The sequence below is a fragment of the Calidris pugnax genome, unplaced genomic scaffold, assembly GCF_001431845.1.
Source record: "Calidris pugnax isolate Ruff unplaced genomic scaffold, ASM143184v1 scaffold89, whole genome shotgun sequence".
In the NCBI taxonomy this organism is placed as follows: domain Eukaryota; kingdom Metazoa; phylum Chordata; class Aves; order Charadriiformes; family Scolopacidae; genus Calidris; species Calidris pugnax.
In genome coordinates, this window is record NW_015090865.1 from 1,707,484 (window position 1) to 1,730,020 (window position 22,537).

Below are 22,537 nucleotides of genomic sequence, written 5' to 3' on the forward strand. Positions count from 1 at the left end.
AAAAAAAAAAAAAAAGAAGAAGATGGATTTTTCAGACAGCACAATGAATCATCAATGAAGTGAAAACACTGGGCAAATTCTCTTTTGTTTAAGAGAATGGCCTGTACACATTTCAGGCCAGCACATTTTTCATGGGATGCAAGGGAGCAGTTCAAAGAATTGGCAAGGAGCGGGTCCTGCATATTCATGAGGCTGGGCAAGGAGGTGAAGGTACAGGAGAAGGCAGAAAAGCAATGTGAGGATAGAGCGGAATGTGGAGCGAGTTGCCACGGTATCCTATTTTACTGCTGTTTGACGTAAAGCTCCTTTGCTTTTACACAACCGCTGGAATTGAATGGAAGCAGCTCAGGGCATAAATAATGAATGTGTCTTTTACGCCTTAAGAGAGGAGAATCTGCACCTCATCACGGAGATAATGTGCCCCTTCTCTTCTCTCCTTTCCCCAGTCTCCAGCCCAAGTTCCCGAAGTCAGTCAAGATCTTATCCGACAGACAGAGGAGAAACTCGAAAACAGCCCCTGCAAAGAGCTGTTCTCTCACTGCACAAAGTAAGTATAACACGATAACCAAAGAGCAGCAGCTTGTAAGGAATGTGCCAGGTAAAGAGAGACATTTCAATTTGAACCTGAAGCATGTCTCTTCGGCTTATGTTCATAATCCTGGAGGCACTGCTGACAGGCGGTGAAGTCATTTCATCTGAACAAAATATAATAAATATTTCCATGCCATTATATACACTACACACAGGCACTTAGTGTTTCAGGTATTTGACAGAGTGTTCCAGCCAAGTAAACCAGCCATGGATTTCATGCTGTGTGAAAAGAGCTACAATGATAATGTATCCAAAGAAAACATCTCTGTTTCAAAGTGAATAAAAATTAAGTGGCTATACAGTCCATTTAGACAGAGGAATGTGCAAACTTGCTCCGCGTGGCTTTTCCAGAAAATCTTCACCAGGAGAATGGGGCTTTTTTAATGCTTTCTGTCTGTCTGTGGCGTTCAAACGAACGTGCATTATTTCATCCTTTGTCTGGGAAAAAGCTTATCAGTTTTTGCAGCGGCGAGGCAATTTGTACCATTATGCGCTAAAGCTCCAGGTATGCAATCTGCATTTGCAAACACTGACCCCGGTACGTTCACGCCAGTAGATCATAAACCAATAAAAATATGAAAAGGAGGGATCATCGCGAGCCTGGCCCATGTGGTTTCTGGCTGAGCACGGTTTGTTTTCCCTGGATGATGTAATGGGGATTTGTAAAATTCACTCCGCTGTCATTCATTGTTTTGACTCATTTCATTGACCTTTTCTGTTTTCAGTTATTCTTTGCGTTGGTAGGAGATGTGGGCTATTTCTGGCCTTCTCTTATAACATAACCAGTTTCCTTGCATTGGCCTGGTGTCATGTGGAGATGCTCGTTTAACTCGCACCAGTTGTGTGCGCCGGTCCCAACGACAAAGGCAGAGCTGTGCTCCACACAAACCCCCCTGATGCCTGTTTCCAGTTCTCCAATCGGTTTGAAAGCTGACAGTTCCCTCTAAAATGCACTTTGTTGTTGCCAAAGAGGGGAACTAAAAAGCAAACAACTGCTGAAAGGCAGCTATTGTTCTTTAAAATACGTGCAGCTTTTAATTAACTGGATGGAATAGGCCAGCATTGGACACCACTTAATTCAGGCTCGTATTCACCGACAGCCCTTCCTTCGTCTCCACCGAAACAGATAAATGAGCCAGGTTTGAGACCTTGTTAATAAATATGCTGATCGTTTCACATGGACTGAAATGGGGTCAAAAGGAAGTTTTAAAAACTCGCTGTTGGTATTTACTAGATGTACTGAATAATGTTAATTTTGGAAGAGTTCACAGTCAGACCAAAGAAGGGAGGCATACATACAAATATGAAGCCTGCTGTCCTGTAGGAGCAGGAACGGGGATGAGTTTCAGACACGTCGTCATAGATAAGATCAGTCTGCAGGAGAAATGCACGTATAACTATAACTTCTGCTTTGACCTTTAGTATTTTGACTGTCTGCTCCTATTCCCCTCCAATTTCCCCTCTAACTTTGGCTTTGAAATTGGGCATTGTTAAAGCTCATTAAGACTTACATTTTATTTTATTTTGTATCCGCTTTGGGGAAACCGTATGATCTGTGTCCAATCACAGCTAATGAAGGCAACAACAGTTATGAGTTCTGAATATTGAATATGTGCAATCACTTTCCTGTTCCAAATTGATGGTGCAAGAATTACCAAAAAAAAAGTTCAAACAGCTGAGAAATCCAAAAAACTTATGAATAGTAGCTCATAAACAGGGAGGAACTGAGGAGACACGTTATTCATGGTGAATTGTTTGCTCAGGTCTGGAACTGCCCCAGGGTAAGTCACAAACCAGAGTAGTCCTTCAGAGAGGATTTCCTCCTCCAGCAAAATCTAGAACTGTGTCTGCATACCCTTAGACACAGACACAAAAGTGTGTACACCAGGGAAGAAATACTCATTTCTTGTGGGCATTTTTCACCCCAAACTAAGTTTTGTCCCTGCCAATGCTGCCAGCAGAGGTGGATGCAGTAGTCCCAGCAAGCGAGGCAAGAACCAAAACCAGCAGGACAACAACCCTCTGTTAAACAACGTGACCGCCTTCATCTCAGGCAGCTTCTCAGCTCAGCCCATCTTTTCTTAGCTCTGAACCCTTGGCCTTCCTTATGGGATGTCTGTTGGTCGCTGGCTGCTTGTTGCCTGCCACAGGCATCACACTTCTCGCATTTGCAGATTGGCCTTTTTATTCCTTTATTCCTTTGATTATGCAAAAGACTTTACATCCACTGTGTGAACCCCCAAATTCTCTTCTTGATCCATAAACAACTCCACATCCCTGTTCAGACTTTTGTTCTTCTGTTTTACCCTACAAAGCACACAGCTGTTAGGAAAAGTCCTTTGACTTTAATCACTGTTATTACTTCTTCTGCATAGCAGGAATCAAAATTGATTTTTTTTTGTTCAAAATAACACCTCTGATGGTCCCTCTTTGACAGAAATGGGCTTCAGCCAGAAATTTTCCATGCAGATGTAAACATCCCCCAAAGTTTAGGAGCTCAGTTCCTGAGGGCGTTGTGTTAATTTACCCACAGAAGCAAAGACATTTGTTGTCTAGTGACTAAAACAGCCTTTGTAAAAGTCCATTGAAGCCAGTGGGATATGCCCTGTTAATTTTCAGCAAGCAAAACCAGTACATATTACTATTCAGTTTGTATAAAGCCTCCTGTTATGAAATACATCAAACATATCACTTTGTTCCTAGATTGAAACTGTAAGTAAAATAAACTACAAAATAAACTAGAAGTAAAATCATAGAATCATAGACTACCATGTTGGAAGGCATCTCAAGGATCATCTGGTCCAACCTTTCTTGGCAAATCCTACCATGCAAGAAGTCTAGATTTCTCCTTTTGTTTTATTTCTCCATTGCTCCAAGTTCAGGATTACAAAATACTTATATATCCTTTTCATCTGAGATAGATCTGTCCTTGACCACCTCAGTGGGGAACCATTCCAAGAATACCTAAACAGCATGTACTTCGACAGGTTTCTCCAGTGGAAGTGGTTGGAAAGGTAAGTGTCACTATTCTTTTTTTTTTTTTTTCATTTAAAAAACAAATACAAAGGATTTATTTTCACTTCCCATGTAAAGCCTTTAGAATCTGGTCAAAATTTGACAGCTGAGATAGTATGTATTCTCCCTTTGTCTTCAAGTAAAGACAGTTTGTCCTTTCTTCAGCATTACTGTGCTTCATCCCAATATTTGCCATTTATGTCCCTCTCTTTTCATTGATTCTCTTGCTCTTTTCACTGTTCTCCTTCAAGAAGGTCCATCAAGACTCATTCCCCATTTCCCTGAGCTGTACTCCAGGGAAGCTCTCCCAGAGAGCTCCAGGAAGGCTGTCCTAATTTTAGCATTTGTTTGTAAGTGTTCATTGTTAGAAGGTTCACAAAGAGGTAATGGCTTTAGCCACAGGAAGATGCCACACAGAAGAGTCATGGTTATGTTGGCATTACACTTGATTTAACCATGAGCTGAGTCTCCAGCTGTGAACATCCAATGAGCACAATTTGTGTCTGGGATATATATAGTGCTCCCTCATCACCCATGCATGTGCTTCCCATAAATACTCTCTATGGAGAGCTCCCTCCTCTCTTAGGGACATCACCCTCCCGAAGGTGACATGCTCCAGCAGGCAACTTGGGCACCTTTTTTTTAACATTAGGCTTGTGCATGGCAAGTGAGTAGGGCAAGACCTACAGCCTCTAAAAATAGGGATACAAATCTCCTGCCATCTGAGAAACATCTCTGGCCAATTTCATTGTAGGCATTGTCACAAGCTCATCGTGGCACAGCTTGAAGGACACCTTGCACTTATAACCTACCCTTGTGCATCCAGAATGCTAAACCTAAGGCACACATCGAGCCTCTGGCTTTTGCATTTGCAAAACTGTGCCCAAGCAAGACTGAAACAGATGCTGCTCACTAGGGAAGTAAATAAAACAGAAATCCACCCCAAAACACCAGGGAGCCAGTGTTGGCTTCTAAAACTGAAATGTTTGGCCATTTAATGGTATTAGGTACATTAGGTCTGATTAAAGTACACTGAGCAACTTCAGTTGTCTTTCTGCTTAGCCACGCTCGGAATATGGTGACTTTTTGTCTGGACCAGTTATCACAATTATTAAATCACCGTAAGCAGACAAAAATATGGCATATAGGTCCTCGCACCATATTTATTGGCTAGACATTTCTGAGCACATTTAATAACCAGGCAGCCTTAGTGGGTATTAATTTTCAAGGAAAGGCGCCTTTGCCTTCTCCTTGTCGGCGAGGGCTGTAGCAGACGAGCACTGCTGGGTAAGTGACCTTGAGTTGAGAGAAGCCCCAGTTTCCACAAATGGAATTAATTACGGCAGATGAGTTAGGGCCAGTTCCATGAGCGGTGTGTGTCAGCGGGATGCCTCCGAGATCAAAGGAGCTGTGCCAGTTCCTCTCCCTGGAAAGCTACAAAGCTGCTGCCCAAGAGGGAAGGGAAGCGGTGGGCAGAGGGGAGAGCCTTTTCATGCCAAGACATGCTCCACATGCCATCTTTACTGAATCCAGCACTTACTCTTCCATTCCAATTAAAAAAAAAAACAACAGATGATTCATCTCTAGCCAGGCTATTTCCTATCTGTTTTCACATTTGGGCTAAGGAATTTTCTCAAATGCTTTGAGGATTTGTTTTTTCCGTTCCCCCAACAAACGTGACAAGCTATTGGATGCGCCTCTCCGGCTTAAGAAACTGGGAGAACTGTTTTTAGGATTAGCAAAGAGATGTTAGTAGCACGGAGTGATGAGCAGCTCCTTCTGACAGCCTGCTGGCTCCAACAGCAGAGTCAAACAGCCCGTTTATTCCAGGGACATTGCTGAGCGTGTAGTTATCACTGCTAATTGTTGCTTTTGACCCCAACAACATTTGGAGTACGTTCATAGAAGCCTGAAAATAGCATCTTTTCCTCTTCTTGTTCCAGCCTTCTGTGTGTTTTTCCTCCCCTACTTTTAAAAACAATAGTGAAAATAAATGAAACGATTCACTTTAACATTTATTCCTTATTGTCATCGACCTCATCATCACTGTTGCGGGAACAGCCACGTTATTGTGCTCCCTCTGCCGGCTGGCTGCCCGCCAGAGGGAAACAAAGCTGGGAGGAATATTCATATCCACTGCTAATATAATTGTACAACTTTGGTGATGGAGCCGTGGATAGAAAATTGGATCTCGCTGAATCTTGAGTTCTTCTTCTGTCACATTATAAAACTTTTATGGTAGCGTAGATAAGTTAGATGTAGGGCTGGAGCCATTTTGGTAGAGCAGAATTTTGGGGGAATCCTGTAAGATGGTACAGTGATTGTGTCTAGAGATCATTAGGGAGCACTCTGCCCTCAGAAAGACAGGCAGACTTATTTAACCCTTAATTTGACCCTTAAAAGGAAAGAGATGCTTTCCTTCCCTTCTTGCCCATGATGCTCTCCCAGGAGGCAGGTACCCAGGGCTTGGGACCCAGCCTGCTGCTCTCCCCACCTGTGAACCCTAAACACACCTTGCTAGTTCCCGGGATTGCTTCTTCCCTTCTTTCACATCAGTTTCCTACTTTGTTTAAGGTCAAGAAACCAAAAATATTTCCTGATGGATTGAATTTTGGATCTCTTCTTCTCAGCTTGAAGACCAAGCAAAGCAATATTGTTAGCCCAGCACTACCCTTAAAAAATTCGTGTATACCATGAGAATTAATATCTTGTTGGAAGCTCTCAGGCCTCCTCTTTCCTTTACAAAAGCCAAAGCTGTATAATGGAGAGTCCGAACCCTCCTTGGTCCTAAGATGCTAGCAGAAATTATGCTGATGACTCACTAATGTGTTGTATTTTATTACAGCTTAATATGTTGGAATTGAAAAGTTCAAGCCATACATAGTATTGAAGTAATGTAATTACATAATTATATATTATATTATATAATATGATTACCTTGAAATAATGTGATTAGATAATATTTATCTATTTTGCTTTTCAGAAGTATGCTCTGAAATAAATAAATCACAGAGAGTGCATTAAATGTAATGATGTAGTATGTCTTTTTTTTTTTTTTTTTTTTATTTTCCTTTTCTTCCAGGCAACCAGTAACGAAAAACACGTTTCGGCAGTACAGGGTACTTGGGAAAGGTGGCTTTGGGGAGGTGAGTAATTCTGAAAGTCACTGTTAAGGGTGTTTCTTACTTCTCAGGCGCTGCAGGTTACAGGAGCCTGATGTGATACAGCCAAGGCTGATTTTCATTAATTGCCAACAGTTTTACTTAACCTCTCATGACACTGTAATCTCAAAAGAACACTTCTGAGAATTATTTTGTATTCGACTGTTGCATTCACAGTGGAATTAGGGTCACACCCTTATTTGTGCTTTACTGATGGCTGGAGGTCGCTGCCCAGGCAGCAGAGTCAGAAGGGGAGGACAGGCTTCAGCTGAAGCAGATTACAATCAGAGCAGACAAAAGGAGGTGGGATAGGAAGCAGGGGGGAGGAAAGTGAAATAATTAAACCAATATTACCCAGCAGGTTTGGAAACAGTAGTTGGTCCCCCCAGCTGCCCCCGCCTGTGCCTTATTTTGCTACGCTGCCGGCTCTAACCTTAAAAGGACTAAATGGGATGGGGTTGTGAGGAGCAAAGTGCAGCCCAGCTGCAGCCTTCCCTTCGACTCACCCAGCAATTGTTCTCTGTAATTCACAGGTCTGCGCTTGCCAAGTCCGAGCCACGGGGAAGATGTACGCCTGCAAGAGATTAGAGAAGAAGAGAATAAAAAAGAGGAAAGGCGAATCCATGGCACTAAATGAAAAGCAGATTTTAGAAAAAGTCAATAGTCAGTTTGTAGTGAGTATTGAACTCCCCGGCTCTGGGCTCCCTGCTCACCTGCTGAGTGCTGTCTCTCATTCAATCTGATGCCTCTCCCAACTCCTGCTCCAGGAGAGGTGCCAGAAGTTGACTCCCTTCCCTTTGCACCTTAGTCCTGCTCCCTGCACCTTTGCTGAGTCTCCTTTTATTCTCTGCTCTGTGACAAATGCACCAAACAAGGTGCCTGTTTCTACCATGGGAACACGATGCATTTTACAGCCTTGACTTGCATCAGGGCTGCATCAGCCTGAGCTATTTTTATCCCATGTGATTACCTGAATTCCCAGTGTCTGGGAGAGAGGAGCTTGGAGGAGACTGAAGGAGACCCAACGCAATTAGATCAGAAGAGTCTGGCTCATGGGAGCACCCAGCCAGTGACGTGGAGCTGCCCTGCCTGACGTAGGGCTTTCCTGAGTTGTGCCAGCTCTTGTGTGTCTTTAAAAACTTGCCTTAGATTTGAGGGAGAAAAAAAAAAAAAAGGTGTTGATATCTCAGCATCTGTCGTGTTCGCTATACTTATTTTAGGAAACACTATGAATACAACAGATGCAAGGTGTTTATTTACCTCTGGCAGAAGCAAAGACAAATGCACATACTTAAAGGTGATGGGTGGCTTTTGGCTTCTCTGATTATTCCTGGGGCACCCACCAGAGACCGGAAGGGGTGATCCTGACCTTCGTGCCTCAGAGATGGTCTATTTGACCACCAAGGGACTGGGCTATCTGGGCCTTCCTGGGAACCTACTGAGATGATGGGGTTTTGACAGCTATCCAGCTAAACAGTGCAGTGGGAGATGTAGATTCTCTTGATTATTAAGACTTCTCTCATGTGGAAAAGCATGCCTGGCATTAGTATGTTTGCCCAGCCTGTGAAGCTATCTGAGCATTAACCTTGAGCATTTCTCATGGTGAATAGGCTGGATTCAATAAATAAATCTCTAAATCCCAACATCTGATTTTTTTCTCTACTTTTAAAATGTATGTTTGCTGTTGTAATAAGGCCCACATCAAATTCAGACATTTTTTTGTTTCTCTTCTAGAGAAAATCTTTTATGAAAATTTAGTGCTTTCTTCTTAGCAGCTGACTGAACTGTCACAACTATGCTACAAATCTCTTTCTAGGTCAATTTAGCCTATGCCTATGAAACAAAGGATGCACTGTGTTTAGTTCTGACCATAATGAATGGAGGTGACCTGAAGTTTCATATCTACAACATGGGAAACCCAGGCTTCGAGGAGGAAAGAGCTTTGTTTTATGCAGCAGAGATTCTTTGTGGCTTAGAAGACCTACACAGAGAAAATACTGTGTACAGGTAAGCACTCTCTAGCCTCTTCAGGCATCTTTTTTGGGTAGAAAAGAATTGCCTGCATCCTCCCTACTCACTGGGGTGCTGTACAGCTTAGACATCTCTGTGCTTTGGCTGAAATTTTGCAGAGCCCTGTACAAATACAGTATGACTCAGTAATCATGGAAGGAAGCAGTCGCTTCGCTAAATACATCCTGTCTAAATTATACAGAACTAGCACAAAGCTCCCCAAACCCTACCTCAGCGTGCACTGGGTGGCATAGAAAACGATAAGAAGTTCCTTTAAAGTGATTTCATTAAGGATTGTAGTTTCTGGTTGGTATGAAAGGGAGATCGTTCTATTCAAGCCTCTATTTTAATTAGTTAGGTCATAACGCATCAAGGGTTGCAGTGTGTCAGGTGTGGAAAAATGATCTCTCCTATCCCACAAGGAGCACAATCAGTGCAAGAGGGTGTTTGAGAGACAGAGATTGAGGCGGTAGGACGGGAGCTGGTTTGATTAGCTGGATGGGATGGCGATGGTGGCCGTAGCCTGCCAGCCGTGGCACACTCACAGCCCTGGGACGGAGGCATCCTCCTGGCAGTGTCCCACCGGCCGCGGGTGCAGCCAGCGGGCAGGGTGTGGGGACAGCCAGCCAGCTTCCAGGAGGACAAATTTCAGCTTCTCAGCTTCCAGTCTGGCTTGCAGCTCCATACAAGCACTTTTCCAGGGCACCGTAGGGTTTACTTGCTGGATAAGCAGCGTGATTGCAGACAGAGTTCTTGTGACTCCGTGAGGATTTATTTTTTCTTAATCAACGACCAGTGTAGTTGTAAACAACATTTAATGTTTGTCTTCATCATCCCAGCTTGTGAAATCATTATTGCTGGCATTCACAGCAGAAGAGGTCCTGTAACTTGATGAAAGAACATCTAAGGACAATGATTAATAGACAATAACATGTTATTTTAAAAAAACTAAGCCACACTTTAAATCATTCGATGTGCCTATGTATTATAATCATTATGCATAGGCTTGTATACATAGAAATTATGATACTGTTGTTCCTTGGAGGAAATCTCTAGGAAACTGCCACTTGGTTGCCTCAATGTGACTTGGATCCTGCTGGCTGGCCCAAGGAGGGCAGGCAGATAACACGCTGCTTTAGTTGGTGCTGGTCCAAGAAGCAGATTCTTTTTTCCCCAAGGAACAAAATGGAATTAAGTGTTTAATGCCAATTGAAAAATCAAATGAGGAGTGACGTGTCTGGCTTTCCTTTTTAAAAAACATCCTACCACATTCAAAAAAGTTTTAGGAGGTATTATAGCGTTTCTTTAAAAAGTACTAGATTCCAAGCATACTTTATTGATGAAAATGACTGGTACATTCATAACATGGCTGCTAAAATGCCATACAAATTTGATCTGGGCACCTAAAGCAGTACGTGGCTCTGAGAGAAATGCCATCCTACTTCCTCAAGCAGTAGTTTTCGTGTTACTCTTAAAAGAGCTGCTAGTTTACACCTCAGATGGCACATTGATTTTGGTGATGAATGATATTATATCCTTGTAGGTGACATTTTCTAGCAGTATTTTAGGAGCATCTGCAGAGACCCCTAATTTGTAATACTGCAGTGTGTTTTGGGACCCATGAGAAGTGCTATATAGGTCAATAAAATATAGCAGCTAAATGCTAACGCTTTCTCAAGGTGAATAATTCATCACAAAACGCTTATTCCTCAGACTTAATTTCATTTTCTATGAACAAAATGCTTCTGAGTAAAACACAGCATTGGAAAATACATCCCCATCTGATGGGCTGGTGACGCACGCAGTGGATGTGACCTGGGAGAACAACCAGGCTCAGAGTCAGATTTATCTAATTCAGAATTCCCTTGCTAAACATGGCGCTTACGTTACATTTCTCAACTGCACCGTGTTAGTAAAGGTCAACCGGTCGATTGTTCATGGAAAGCAAACATAAAAAGCTGTTGGTTCTCCTAGAATTATTTTTATATATGAATAGATACATTAAAAAATTTTATTTATGTGTATATATTATATATAGTATATATTATTTCTATATATACTGTAGCCATGCCTGGAAGCTCCAGTCAGCATCAAGATCGCATTGTCTTGGGCATCACACAAACATACAGTAAAGCCTTGTCCACCGTGATTAATTGAGTTGTTTGTGCTGCCCTGTAGAGCCAAACAATGTACCATCGCCTCTCCAGCGTGGGTGCCGTGCCAGCAGTTTATGTTTCAGTAGCTTTAGGCATGTTTCAGCAAGCTTTAGGTACAGCTTATGGGCAGCTGTACCATTGGGAAATATCATTACAAGTAACTGTGTCCACAGGGGAGTTTTATTTCTCCTAGATGTTTCAATACAAAAATCACGTTCCTCCTTGGCACTTGGAGGTGTTGGCCACGCAAAGGAAGCCAGCCTTGATCCTGAGGAACCAGAAATCTGAAAGCAGAAATGACAACTGATGTCTGGGGCGAAGGAAAGACTGCCCTAATTGCCCCCTAAATTGCAGAGGAGTGTAAGGACCAAGCTGCTGTTCTCAAAGAGTCCTCGTGGACTCTCTCATTTTCTCATTCAAAGCCAGCTTTTCCCAACTTGCATGCAGGATTCTTGTCACTTGGCCACAGTTACAGCTTTAAGTGGGACTAATAACTGCTGGCAGAGAAGATGAACTAACTAATGAAATCTGAGTTCTTCAAGGAAACAGTTCTTAAGGGATTCAGAATAAATTTTGAAAAATAAATAGGAAGTGCCCTTGACAGTGTTGCTCCAGCATTGGAAACCCTCTGCTGATGGGCAGGGAAAGCCCACGGTGGTAAGTTAAACAGAATCACTGCTTCTCCTCTGCATTTAGCTGCCCTTTACATATTTCAGCATTGTTTGTTTGAAAAGTAGGCTCGGTACCACTGGGCACCCGGTGAAGTTTATCTTGGGAGGTCAAAAGGGTCTGAAGCAAGCAAGAGGAGGAGATTGTTCACAGCTCTCTGTGTTCTTGTTTGAAATAATAAATAAAACCGAGACAAGTTTTGAAATTTTAATCTCAGCACTGTCAAAACTATAAAATACCCCTCTCCACTCACAGGAAAATTCATGATACTGAAGTGGCAGAGCCTGAAACACTGGGAGGGCTCCTGCACAGGCTCCGTGCAATGCACGGATCTCCTGGTGCACGGGTTTCTCTTGTTCACCCCCCTCTCTCTGCTCTTTGAAAAGAAACGCCTCTTGCTGGGAAGCTAACAGAATCAAGCTGGTTCACAAATGCAAGGAGGCCTTAAAAAAAGATGAGGCCAAGCACTTCTTGGGTTTGCACCAGGCTAAACGTCGTGTTTCGGTAGGAGTTGATGAGATAAAAGTCAGGGCAGGATGTTGTGAGCTGCAGCAATGCGTTTTTCCCTGCCTCACCCAGCGGCACATCGGGCTCCTGAGCCAGCACAGGTTGCTCCCATCGTACAGCCCTTCTGGGATGCTCCCTTCCCAACATGTCCCCACCATCCCTGGGATGCCCTGGTTCTGTCCCATGAAGGCTGGCTCCATTCCTGCTCTGCTTTGTCCCTGCTCAGTGGGATGGAGAGAACCAACAGCAGCCCAACCACATCCAGGAACGGCAGCAAAGCCGGGCTCAGCTCCACAGGTTTGGAAAACAGCCTTGGTCAAGCGAGGGGACCTGGACCTGAGCATGGCTGGCCTGGGCAGCACCGAGAAGCCACAACTGGTGGAGCGGGTTTGGTGCAGACGAAGCTTTCAGAAGAATGATCTGCCAAGGCTCTGCTAAGTATATGAAAACTGAGATGATTTTTTTCAGAAGTTTATAACTTGGCCAGATTTGGGAATATTTTTTTTTTCTTCACAAGAGCAGTAAAAGGCACATCTTTGACATCAGAGTGACCACCTCTCCAATTTTCATGGCGTTGCTCCAAACCACATCGGCACTGGAGTTTCACAAATGTTTGTAAGAAAAATCTTAGTCTGGGCACAGCATTTCCCCCTCTGCCCCTCATTTTCCAAACTCACTGAAATTATTACATGTGTGCACAAGTGCATGTACACACATTCGCATATTTGGTCTGAGTCAGATGCCAGGCACGGAAAATTCGAGGCCAACAGATTGCTATTGCACATGCAAAGAAAATATTTTGAAATTTAAAATCTTTTTCTTTTTAACAAATGATTTTATAACAGAAAATGTTACAGAGATTGAACAACACACAGGACTACAGGGCCTGGTTTACAGGGTTTACTGGACTAGATGGATGAGTCCATTATGGAGTGGATTAGGAACTAAAAGCTTGGCTTAGCGAAAAAATGTAACTCCAGCTTAGAAAAAGGCATATGGTTTCAGTCTATCTGTGAAGTGAGTTGTAGAAAGTTGTATTGGTTTCATGAGTTCCTTGCTGTTTGAGCTGACACTCAATTGGTTTATTACTGGTAATAAATGCACTCACACACTGTCGTATGGATATGTTATCAAAACCAGCTTCACACAAATAACTGCTGTCTTTCCTTTTCAGAGATCTGAAGCCAGAAAATATCCTGCTGGATGATTATGGTAAGTCTCCGAGGTTTACAGAGATGCTTTCACAGTAAAGTAGATTAAGTTAGTTTTAGGATATATATTGCACAAAGACAAATAATGCTCTGAAGTGACTAAGAGGCTCAGCATATACTAATTCCTCCTGTCTTGGGGTGGGTGAAGCGTGGAGCTCGCTGCACGGGTGGAATGAAGCAGCCGTGCTGCTCAGCAGGGACCCTTCTCCAGAGCCTGGCTTTCCTGGGGGTGTCTGCCCGTTGCCCATTGTTTTTCCATCCTTGCTGGTGCAAGGCTGACACAACACAAAGGAAGTTGTGATTTCTAAATCTGCGCTTCCCACTCCGTTTTCAAAAGTACTTTCATCCTTTGCTAAGACAACTCTCACTTAATGCAAACCCAGGTACCCGTTTGTTGCTGAAGACAGAGATAATCAAATCTCATGCTGACTGAGAGAGCAGATGTAGCCCCTTCAGCCATCAGAGAAGTTACAGAATTGTGTCAGCCCATCCATCCCCTGTGATCAGTTCAAGATACTTCCCTACAGCATGCTTCTCCTTGCCTTTTTTCGGTTGGTTTTAAAATATCTAACACAATCCACCCTAGTCCGTAGCCTCACTGTTAAAAAGAGTTTCACTGCATTGTAATGCCTTTAATAATTCCTCTTTTTCTTATCAATGAAACTGCTCCAATTCAGCGATTCAAAACACTCTTTTCTTAAAATGTCTGGGCAGCAAATTGCAAGAGTATTGTAGCAATGACAACGGTTGTGGTTTTGTGCTAATTTGGGTCATATTGTTATAGCTGCTTTGTGTTGTTTTGTTCCTTTTTTCCTTCCAGGCCATATCAGAATATCTGATTTGGGTCTAGCTGTTAAAATCCCTGAGGGTGAATCAATCCGCGGAAGAGTAGGAACAGTAGGATATATGGGTAAGTCTTCAGTAGCTTATCTTTTTGATAATGTGCCGACATTACTTGAGGTTTTGTGATCTTTCTGCCACGTAAGTCTAAGAAAAAGAATTAAAAAAGATTCACATTCGGCTGGGTCCAGCTCCCTGCAGCAACCCACCACAGGGTCATGCTAGTGGAAATCAGACGTGGGCGAAAGGACGGACCATGGCAGCTCTTCATGAGACTGTATAATTAATTATGTATAATGAGACTGTATAATTAGTGTATAACCTTTATGAGATTATACACTAATCTTAAATCAGCAAAGAAAACTAAAAGAAGAGACAACAACTGGGATACTAGTGATTTTAGCATAGACTTGTCATAAGGGGGTTATGTGCATAAAATAAAGGTTTATTTCTTGCTGCTACTTTGTGTAACAGCTAAAATGTAGTTGTATGTTTATGATAAAATGGGTAAGTCCACACCTATGGTCATCTTGACCACAGTTATCTGGAGTCTTCCCCTGTGTGCAGGGGAGGCTGCACAAAAGAAGAGTAGAGATTTGTACGTTGGTAAAAAACATACTCTCTCATTTAACTAGATCTGGTTTCTGAATTGAATGTAATTATTTTCATGCATTCTCTGGGTGGGCATATTTCTTGGAATGAAAATTGCTTATGCTTATTTGACTAAATAGAAACTAGATGATTTGAGCCACTGTTACACCATATGGAGACTTTAATGAAAGCAAGAAATCAGTTGTCATTTCTAAATTATTTTTTAACCCAGCGTAAGTTTGTGTGCACACGAAGATCCTGTGCTTGTGAGCATGTGTGTATGTGTGTTTGTATCCATGTACAGAAGTGAGAATGCCTGCAAGACAGTGATTATATGCCCAAAGCATACTGGATGGTTGCAACACAAAAGAAATGGATTTGTTTTTCAAAGGGGAAAAAAAAGTTATAAATTGAGCAGAGAGACAGAATTTGCTTCTGAAGAAATGTCACCACTGTTTACAGGACATGTGCTTGCATGTCATTTCTCCCCTAAATGGAGAAATCTGGAAGGATTTTTAAGATTAGGCCTCTGCTTGCTTCAACTTCTTTTTTTTATTTTTTAATTGGTCTGACTTGGTAGAGAAGTCAGAAGATGGCATGCACATGATATGTAGCATGTAGAGAAAAAGAAGGGCGTGTAGCATGCTGCTTTTTCTGTAATGCCATCAACAGAAATCAGGAGGTATTTCTATATATTATCATCACCCACCATTCTCTGTGTGTATTCAGTCACCAAAATGGAACTTCTAGAAATTTAAATTTTTTGCCTATGTAAATATCAAGCATTTCCACAAGACAAATTTTTCTCCTCCACAGCTCCAGAAGTCTTGAACAACCAGAGATACACACTCAGCCCTGACTACTGGGGGCTAGGCTGTCTCATTTATGAAATGATTGCTGGGCAATCACCATTTCGTGGAAGGAAAGAGAAGGTGAAGAGGGAAGAAGTGGACAGAAGAGTGCTGGAGACAGAAGAGGTCTACTCCCATAAGTTTTCTGAGGAGGCCAAGTCCATCTGTAAAATGGTAAGGGGCCTGAAGGCCCAGTGTGGCAGCTTTGTTAACGAACTGTATCTGACATGGTCTGAGCAGTAACACAGTTCCATAGAGGGGCTGCAGACACAAGGGCTAACCAAGCTCATCTGTTGATGGGATGACTGCATTCTCTATTCATTCAAATTGTGTTTATTTGGGCTTTCTTCTCCATGAGATTCATCACGGTCATCTTGAGTCCTCTCCAAAGTTTTATGGCCAAGGGAGCGGTGTCTATTCTCGGGAGACTTTGAATGTTAGTTTGCAGTCAAGAATGCATTTCTGTCTTTTATAATCTTGAAGAAAAAATAAGAAGGACTTGGTGATGCAAGACTCTGATTGTCTCCTGCAAGGAACTGAAAACCCCATGCTTCCATTGTCTTTGGTGAGAGCTGGGGGTAAGCAGGACAGAGATTATGCAATGAAATTATTGTGACACTCAAAAGCTGTCCCACCCCATCTCACTAACTTTGTTAGCAACTTTTTCCCCCAGGGTGCCAGGGTATCCAGCTTTTTTTAATACTGTTGAGCTGTCCTTTAAAATGTTTTCTCACTCTTTCAGCTGGGAGTCATTTTCGTAGCACAATAGCCATGTCTGACAATGGAAATCCTCAAACCCTCTGAGAAATCTCAAAGTTGTGTCTGAATTCATCAATGTCTTGTCGACATCCATCTTTAGGTGGCTGAATTGTAATTTGGAAAGGGATGTGGCCTTTTTCTTGATGTTGTTTGCTAAAGAGTGAAGTCTCCTTTGGAGACAATGACATATCTGTGTGTACTGGTAGAGAGAGAATGAAGGGAAAGAAAGGTCAACAAATAGGTAGTGAGAGTTTCACCAATATCTTGTGCAACAGGCAAGCAAACAGCAGATCAACAACATTCTGGTTGGCTGGCTTCATGAAGAGACATTCAAGTCTCCTTGCAAAATAATAATGGTAGCATTGCCAAGTATCATGCCTGGAAGTCATTAACTCACAGTGCACCAACTCATTGCTGAATCCCAGAGGTAGTAATTAACTGACATCACTCTTGATAGATACTCTAGGCCATTCACTGCCCTTAATCTGTGATTCAGAGCCCCCAGTGAAGTTGGCGTGGGAGGATCTAGGACAGCCACAGGCTCTTACAGACCATTTCATGTGCTCACACAGCCTGCCATCTCTTCTCTAGTAGCATCTCAGTTCCCACCAGGTGAGGAGCAGTGTCTGCTGGAGTGGCAGAGTTTGTGCACATCCTGTTCTTAGCATGAAATGAAAATGTCATGAGGCAAAAATTATGTTCTTGTTGCTTTTTCTGTAGTTAGTTGCAGGCATGAGGCATAATAGGATGAAAGTATACTTTGAAAATAACCAAGCCCATGAGAACTTAAAGCTGAGAAGAATGAAATGTAGCATTGATGGGATAGTGGTGGACATGACCTACCACTCCCAGGGGAGCAGACAGTGAAACTCATTATACTGTAGTGGTCATTTTCATCTTCAAGCCAAAGAGTCTATGGTTTCAGGGAGTCGGGGACCTCAGGAAGTCATCTAGTTCATTCCCTTGCCTCAGGGAACCATGAACTATATGTAGATCATTCCTGACAACTTGATCATAACTGCTTCACTGTCCAATCACATGGCATGTTTATTTAGGTGGCTTGTACAAACTCTTAATGGATCCAAAGATAACTCTGTCATTTTTGAGCATTACTGTGTTAAAATTACTGTGCCTTAAGGCTGGAAGAGCCTTACTTCTGATACTGATAATGATGGTTTTCCATCCAAAGTCATTTATTTTATCAAGTGATATTTTTAAAAATCCATGATTCAAATATATTTTTTCAAATACTTTTTGCTCTGTATATTGAAAAGCAGAACTTTGTTGCTTTGTATCAGCATCTTAACGAGGAAACAAAAAAGTGATAATTAAGTTCCCACCATACCTGCAAAATGAAGCATAAAGTTGCAGGACATAAATCCAACTTGAGCCTTCACAAAGTTCCAACACAAAAGACTTTCCTGCAGTGGACTCTTTAGGGCAGGAGTGAGGAACAGCATGTTTTCCACCATGTCTCCTAACCTTGTCCCCAAAGCTACCTCTGTGAGCTGACAGCATCTCCATCAGGAACTATACTGTCTTTATTCATTTACTCATATGAAAACCCTTTAGTGTCACCCCATGTCAACCTTCTCTTCCTGGACGTTTATGTCCTTTGCATTTTTACAGGCACATATCATAGCTCCCATTAATCATCATCCATCCCTTATTTCCATGTTTCATTTTGTAAGTCATTTCCCATAAATCAGCCCTCATTTTGGACTGAAACAGAGATGAATAATAAATAATTGGGAACAGGGGCAGCTGGCTTTCTGGGAAGCTCCCCAACCCATAGTTCCCATATAACATAACTGCTTCATAGTGTGTTTTTTCTGTGAAAAAAATCCAATCTTTCTAGGAAATGCTCCCTGTCTGTTGTTGTTATGACTTGTACTTCATCGATATACATGTGTGTTTTCCCTGACAAGTGCAGTCTTGCATCCAAAGATGTGACTTGAAGTGCATTCAAGTCAACAGTACTGGATGGGCCTGTATTGCTGTGCTCTTCTGTCACTCTGTCAGTGTCCTGTTTGTCTACGTTCCCCACAGACTACTTTCCCTGCTGCTTCTTGTTCCTGCAGCTCCCATTTGACTCCACAAAAGAGATCTCTGATTGGAGGGTGCAAAGAAGCTGGAGCCAAACTCCTGGTTTTGTGCCCAGTGACAGGACAGGAGGCAAAGGGCACAAACTGAAACACAGGAGGGTTCCTCTGAACATCAGGAAACACTTCTCCATGTTGAGGGTAGTCAGATCCTGGAACAGTTTGCCTAGAGAGGCTGTGGAGTCTCTCCACTTGGAGATATCCAAAACCCAACTGGACATGGCCTTGAACAACTTGCATTAGGTGACTCTGCTTTGAGCAGAGGGATTGAATGAGACAATCTCCAGAGGCACCTTCCAGCCTCAGTTGTTCTGTGATTCTGATCTCCATTCCCTTCCCAGCCTCAGCTGGTCTGTGATTCTGATCTCTATTCCCTTCCCAAAGTCCCTCCCCAACCAACCAAAAGATGATGGATTCTTTTTTCCCTAAAAGCAGGTCTTTCTCTTCCTCACTCACCACCAGAACCTGTGGTCATACTGGTACTACTCCTGCCTGCTTTCATCCCTCCTCTCTGCTTTCATCCCTGGCAACCAACTTGTTCAAGCAGTATGACACCTCAAAGTTTATCAGTGCTGCCCGAGAATAGCTGCTCTTTCATCTGTCTTGTGAGGCACCTCACACACATCAAGGTACTCTTCAAATGATTATCATTGCTATTGCTAATAATAATCATAATAAATCTTCTGTAGTAAGCCTTTGCAATAAGCTTAATTGTCACCCATACCTGAGAGAGTTTTGACTCTTCAGTTGGCCAGATTGGGCTGTGATTTCATACGTGTAAGCAGCGCAATATCACTGTCTTATCTCATTTACTAGTTGAGAAGTGACCATAGCATTACTTTCCTAGTCTCTAAAAATGGTTTAAAATAGTATGTTTACTTCTGTTTCAGGGTTGAAGTCTATCTAGGTGATCCCTTAAACTATTTGATCAGCTGGCTCAATGGAAGTGGTTTTACCATTCCCCTTTTCTCCTTTCATGAGCATCAATTTTTTTCACTCTTACCCTACAAAAAGTTTCCCTTACCCCTATAATTTTAGGACTAAAATCTTAGGACTTGAAGTTATTTATTACATGGTACGATCTGGATATGAACTCACTGATCACATGAAGACAAATAAAGCAGCGCTTTGGGGACTGTTGGCTTTTTTTAGCAATCCTCACAACAGTTGTTTCTTTTTTGTAAAGGAAGCAAAACAAAGTCGTGGAAAAAGTCTCAGACATTGCAGAGTTTGAATCCCCAGCGGGGATCAAATGAGTGACATGAAAGTATCAGAGAGTTCTTTATATCAAGAAAAAGATCTTAACGTATCTTCACCGCTGCTACTCAAGGCTCTTTTTTGAAAGTCCTGTTATAGTCACGCTTTGCCCATAACTCTGTAGACTAAATCCTGCCATCATTTACACACATCCAGTGTCTTCTGGAGCCTTTGTTACCAGAAAATAAAGCTCTGCAGCTTGGTATCAACTTCATGCATGGTTGGATGGATAAGCCATCTTCAGATCTGAAGCTCTGTGAATTCGTAGGCTTTGGCTGTAGAACTACAGTTAAATTATGTTTGGTTGGATCGTTTGCACTGCTGTCCCAGGAGGGTTTGTTATCAGCCTGAGGTAGTTGCTTTTGTTTGGCTCCCTATTCATATTAAATACAACCCTTGAAACTGATTTAAACAAAAGTGTAGAGATGACTCAAAACATACAGTTATTATCTCCATTTTCTCTCCCTGGTCAGATTCCCAAATAGGATGCATATTTCAGGCTATTACGCAGGTTTAATGTTGCAGAAAGTTGCTGGGGCTGGAGGAAGTGGTACAAGATCATAGTTCCTTAGAGAAAGCAAGTACTCTCCCTTCTGGGAGATATTCTAGTCCATGCTATCTCTTGATATCCACAACCAGGAGAAGTGTCTGATTTTACCTGTTGCCCTCTCTAGAGCTCGCTGCCGCTACAGCTTACCAAATTCCACTAATTTCTTACTTTTTTTCTCCATTGGGACTCTCCTCAAGAGGCAGGCACCTGCAGCCCTGTAGCAGGGCTTTGCAGGAGAATCCTCTCCTTTCTGTGGCCTTTCAGGTCCAGCGTATTCCCAGTGGCCCGTTTCCTTTTATGTCTTCCAGCCTGCAATTGCTGGCCACCCATGACGAACTGCATCCATGCTCCAGAGACTTCCTTCTTGCATCTGAGGTTACTGATTACTCGCTTCTTTATCACGGAGGAGCCCAAGAATCCCCAGATGGCCTTTTTCTATCCTCAACTACCCTATCCTCTGACCACACCAAACAACATCTAATATTTACAGCCTGGCAAGGGTAAATTCCCAGATCAGCTTGCTCTTCCCACTTAGTCTAGAGGCAGGAGAATTACCGGCTGCACAGATGGGAAAGTAACCCCCTTTCTTCCCTTCACAGCTGACTTGTAGGGCAAAAACTGCAGAGGTCTCCTTTATCATCTACAGGCAAGTCCAAAGTTACCCCTTCCTACTACAACTTGCTCCTCAGCAGCACTGCTCCTGAAAGCCTCAGGATATCATTTCCAAAAGGATATCAGAGCCATGGGTAGTGAAAGTGGTCCTTCTGCCTTCAGATTCTTCTTTCCACCTATCAGGAGTGTCCTCTCAACATGAGAATAGAACACCAAAAGAACTTTTGTCTTCTCTGCCTAGCCACAGTAGAGGAAATCAGATCTTGACTGGAAATTCCAAAGCAATCTTCTTCACATAGGCTAAATCCATATGCCTGTTGGGATTTAAAAACAAAACCAAAAACCCCACAACAAAAAACTTTGCCTCAAGATCATGACAGCTCAAGTCTCATGCAAAGATCTGAAAGCAAAACATCCCTCTTTCCTTCTACCCAGAGAAGTGCCCTGAGAAAGATCATTTCCTATGAGCTGGATCAATATGGTGCTGTATCACATGAATCTATGTGCTCAGATGATAGCAAGGCATAGAGATGTTTCTTCAAGTCTTTTTCTGTCTGTGAACCAGCCAGTCATGGTGACCAGTCAGACCAGATGTCACCACCCACACAGCTGCAGAGGGACAGGAAAGTGTGAGGAAGAAAGGGTTGGTACTAACTGGAAGTTGGAAGTGGCTGTAGTGGCTAGAACCACTAGCTTTTCCCCCATCCCTCAATCCATACAGTCTCCTCTGGCTATTGCTGAGGCAGAAAGCGCTGAGTAGATGCCTCTTCTTTTATGTCCCACAAAGCTCTTCACCACCTCTTCTGGCTGCTTGGCCTCTGCCATTGTAGCTTGGGTAGGACTGGCTGGAGGATGGTGTCTGCATACATGGGCCACACCGATTGCCCAAGCCATTTGCTGTCTCAGGCTGGAAATGAGGCCCCTAGCAAAACTGCAGAACTGAGGAGGCTTGTGGAAGTCAGATAAGAAAACCACCGATGCCCAGGGGGTAGCAGAGCATTCAGACAAGCCTAAAGAGCTGTGACCCTGTAAACATGTGATAAGGACGAGAAAACCCAGCTCTAGCCACATCTCCAGACAACCTTGACTTAGCGGGGAAGCTGCCTGGCTCCCTGTTCCCAGGCTCCTTCAGGGCTGCACCTGATTGTCTACCTGATCTCCTGGATCACTTCTTTTCTGCTCCAGCCCTCCCAGAGCTATTTGCCTCCTGCTCTCCTAAGTGAGAGGAGGGTACAAGGTACAGCTGCAAGGTACAGCTCAGTCTGCTGAATGCCCTGGCCCTCAGGTACAGCTACTAACATCCCCAGGGACTTATCCAGGGGGGGCTCCCAAGGGCGCCGTCCCTCCCCACCGACTCGGATGCTCAGAGAACCCAAACCACCCCACTGTCTTGCATGGGCAGGCAATCCCGGAGAGTTTTACCAATCCTTTCAGTGCGATTGATCCACAGCCCTCCTGGGGAAGGGGGTCCAGGGGCCATCGCTGCTTTTCAGCTCCCACTTTGGAGCAGCAAAGTTGGAGAGAAGGCGAGGGGTGAAGCCTTCCCTTCCCCGGGCACCCAGGCCCCAGTCCCCTCCTGCCCCAGGGAAGAGTCACCGATGCCACTTACTGGGGATCCTTCCCCGAGGGCTCGGAACGCCTCGCCGCCCCGGGCC

General features: G+C 43.3%; 1 protein-coding gene across 1 annotated transcript in view; it reads left to right on the top strand.

Annotated features, from left to right (window-relative positions):
• GRK5 (G protein-coupled receptor kinase 5) overlaps positions 1–22,537 on the top strand; it is a 101,162-nt gene that overhangs the window by 65,328 nt on the left and 13,297 nt on the right. The window contains exons 5-12 of the mRNA XM_014945212.1: positions 447–547; positions 3,513–3,605; positions 6,689–6,752; positions 7,301–7,441; positions 8,584–8,774; positions 13,284–13,321; positions 14,141–14,230; positions 15,568–15,776. Of these exons, the coding sequence (XP_014800698.1) occupies positions 447–547; positions 3,513–3,605; positions 6,689–6,752; positions 7,301–7,441; positions 8,584–8,774; positions 13,284–13,321; positions 14,141–14,230; positions 15,568–15,776 (927 nt within the window). The remainder of the gene's footprint in view (positions 1–446; positions 548–3,512; positions 3,606–6,688; positions 6,753–7,300; positions 7,442–8,583; positions 8,775–13,283; positions 13,322–14,140; positions 14,231–15,567; positions 15,777–22,537) is intronic.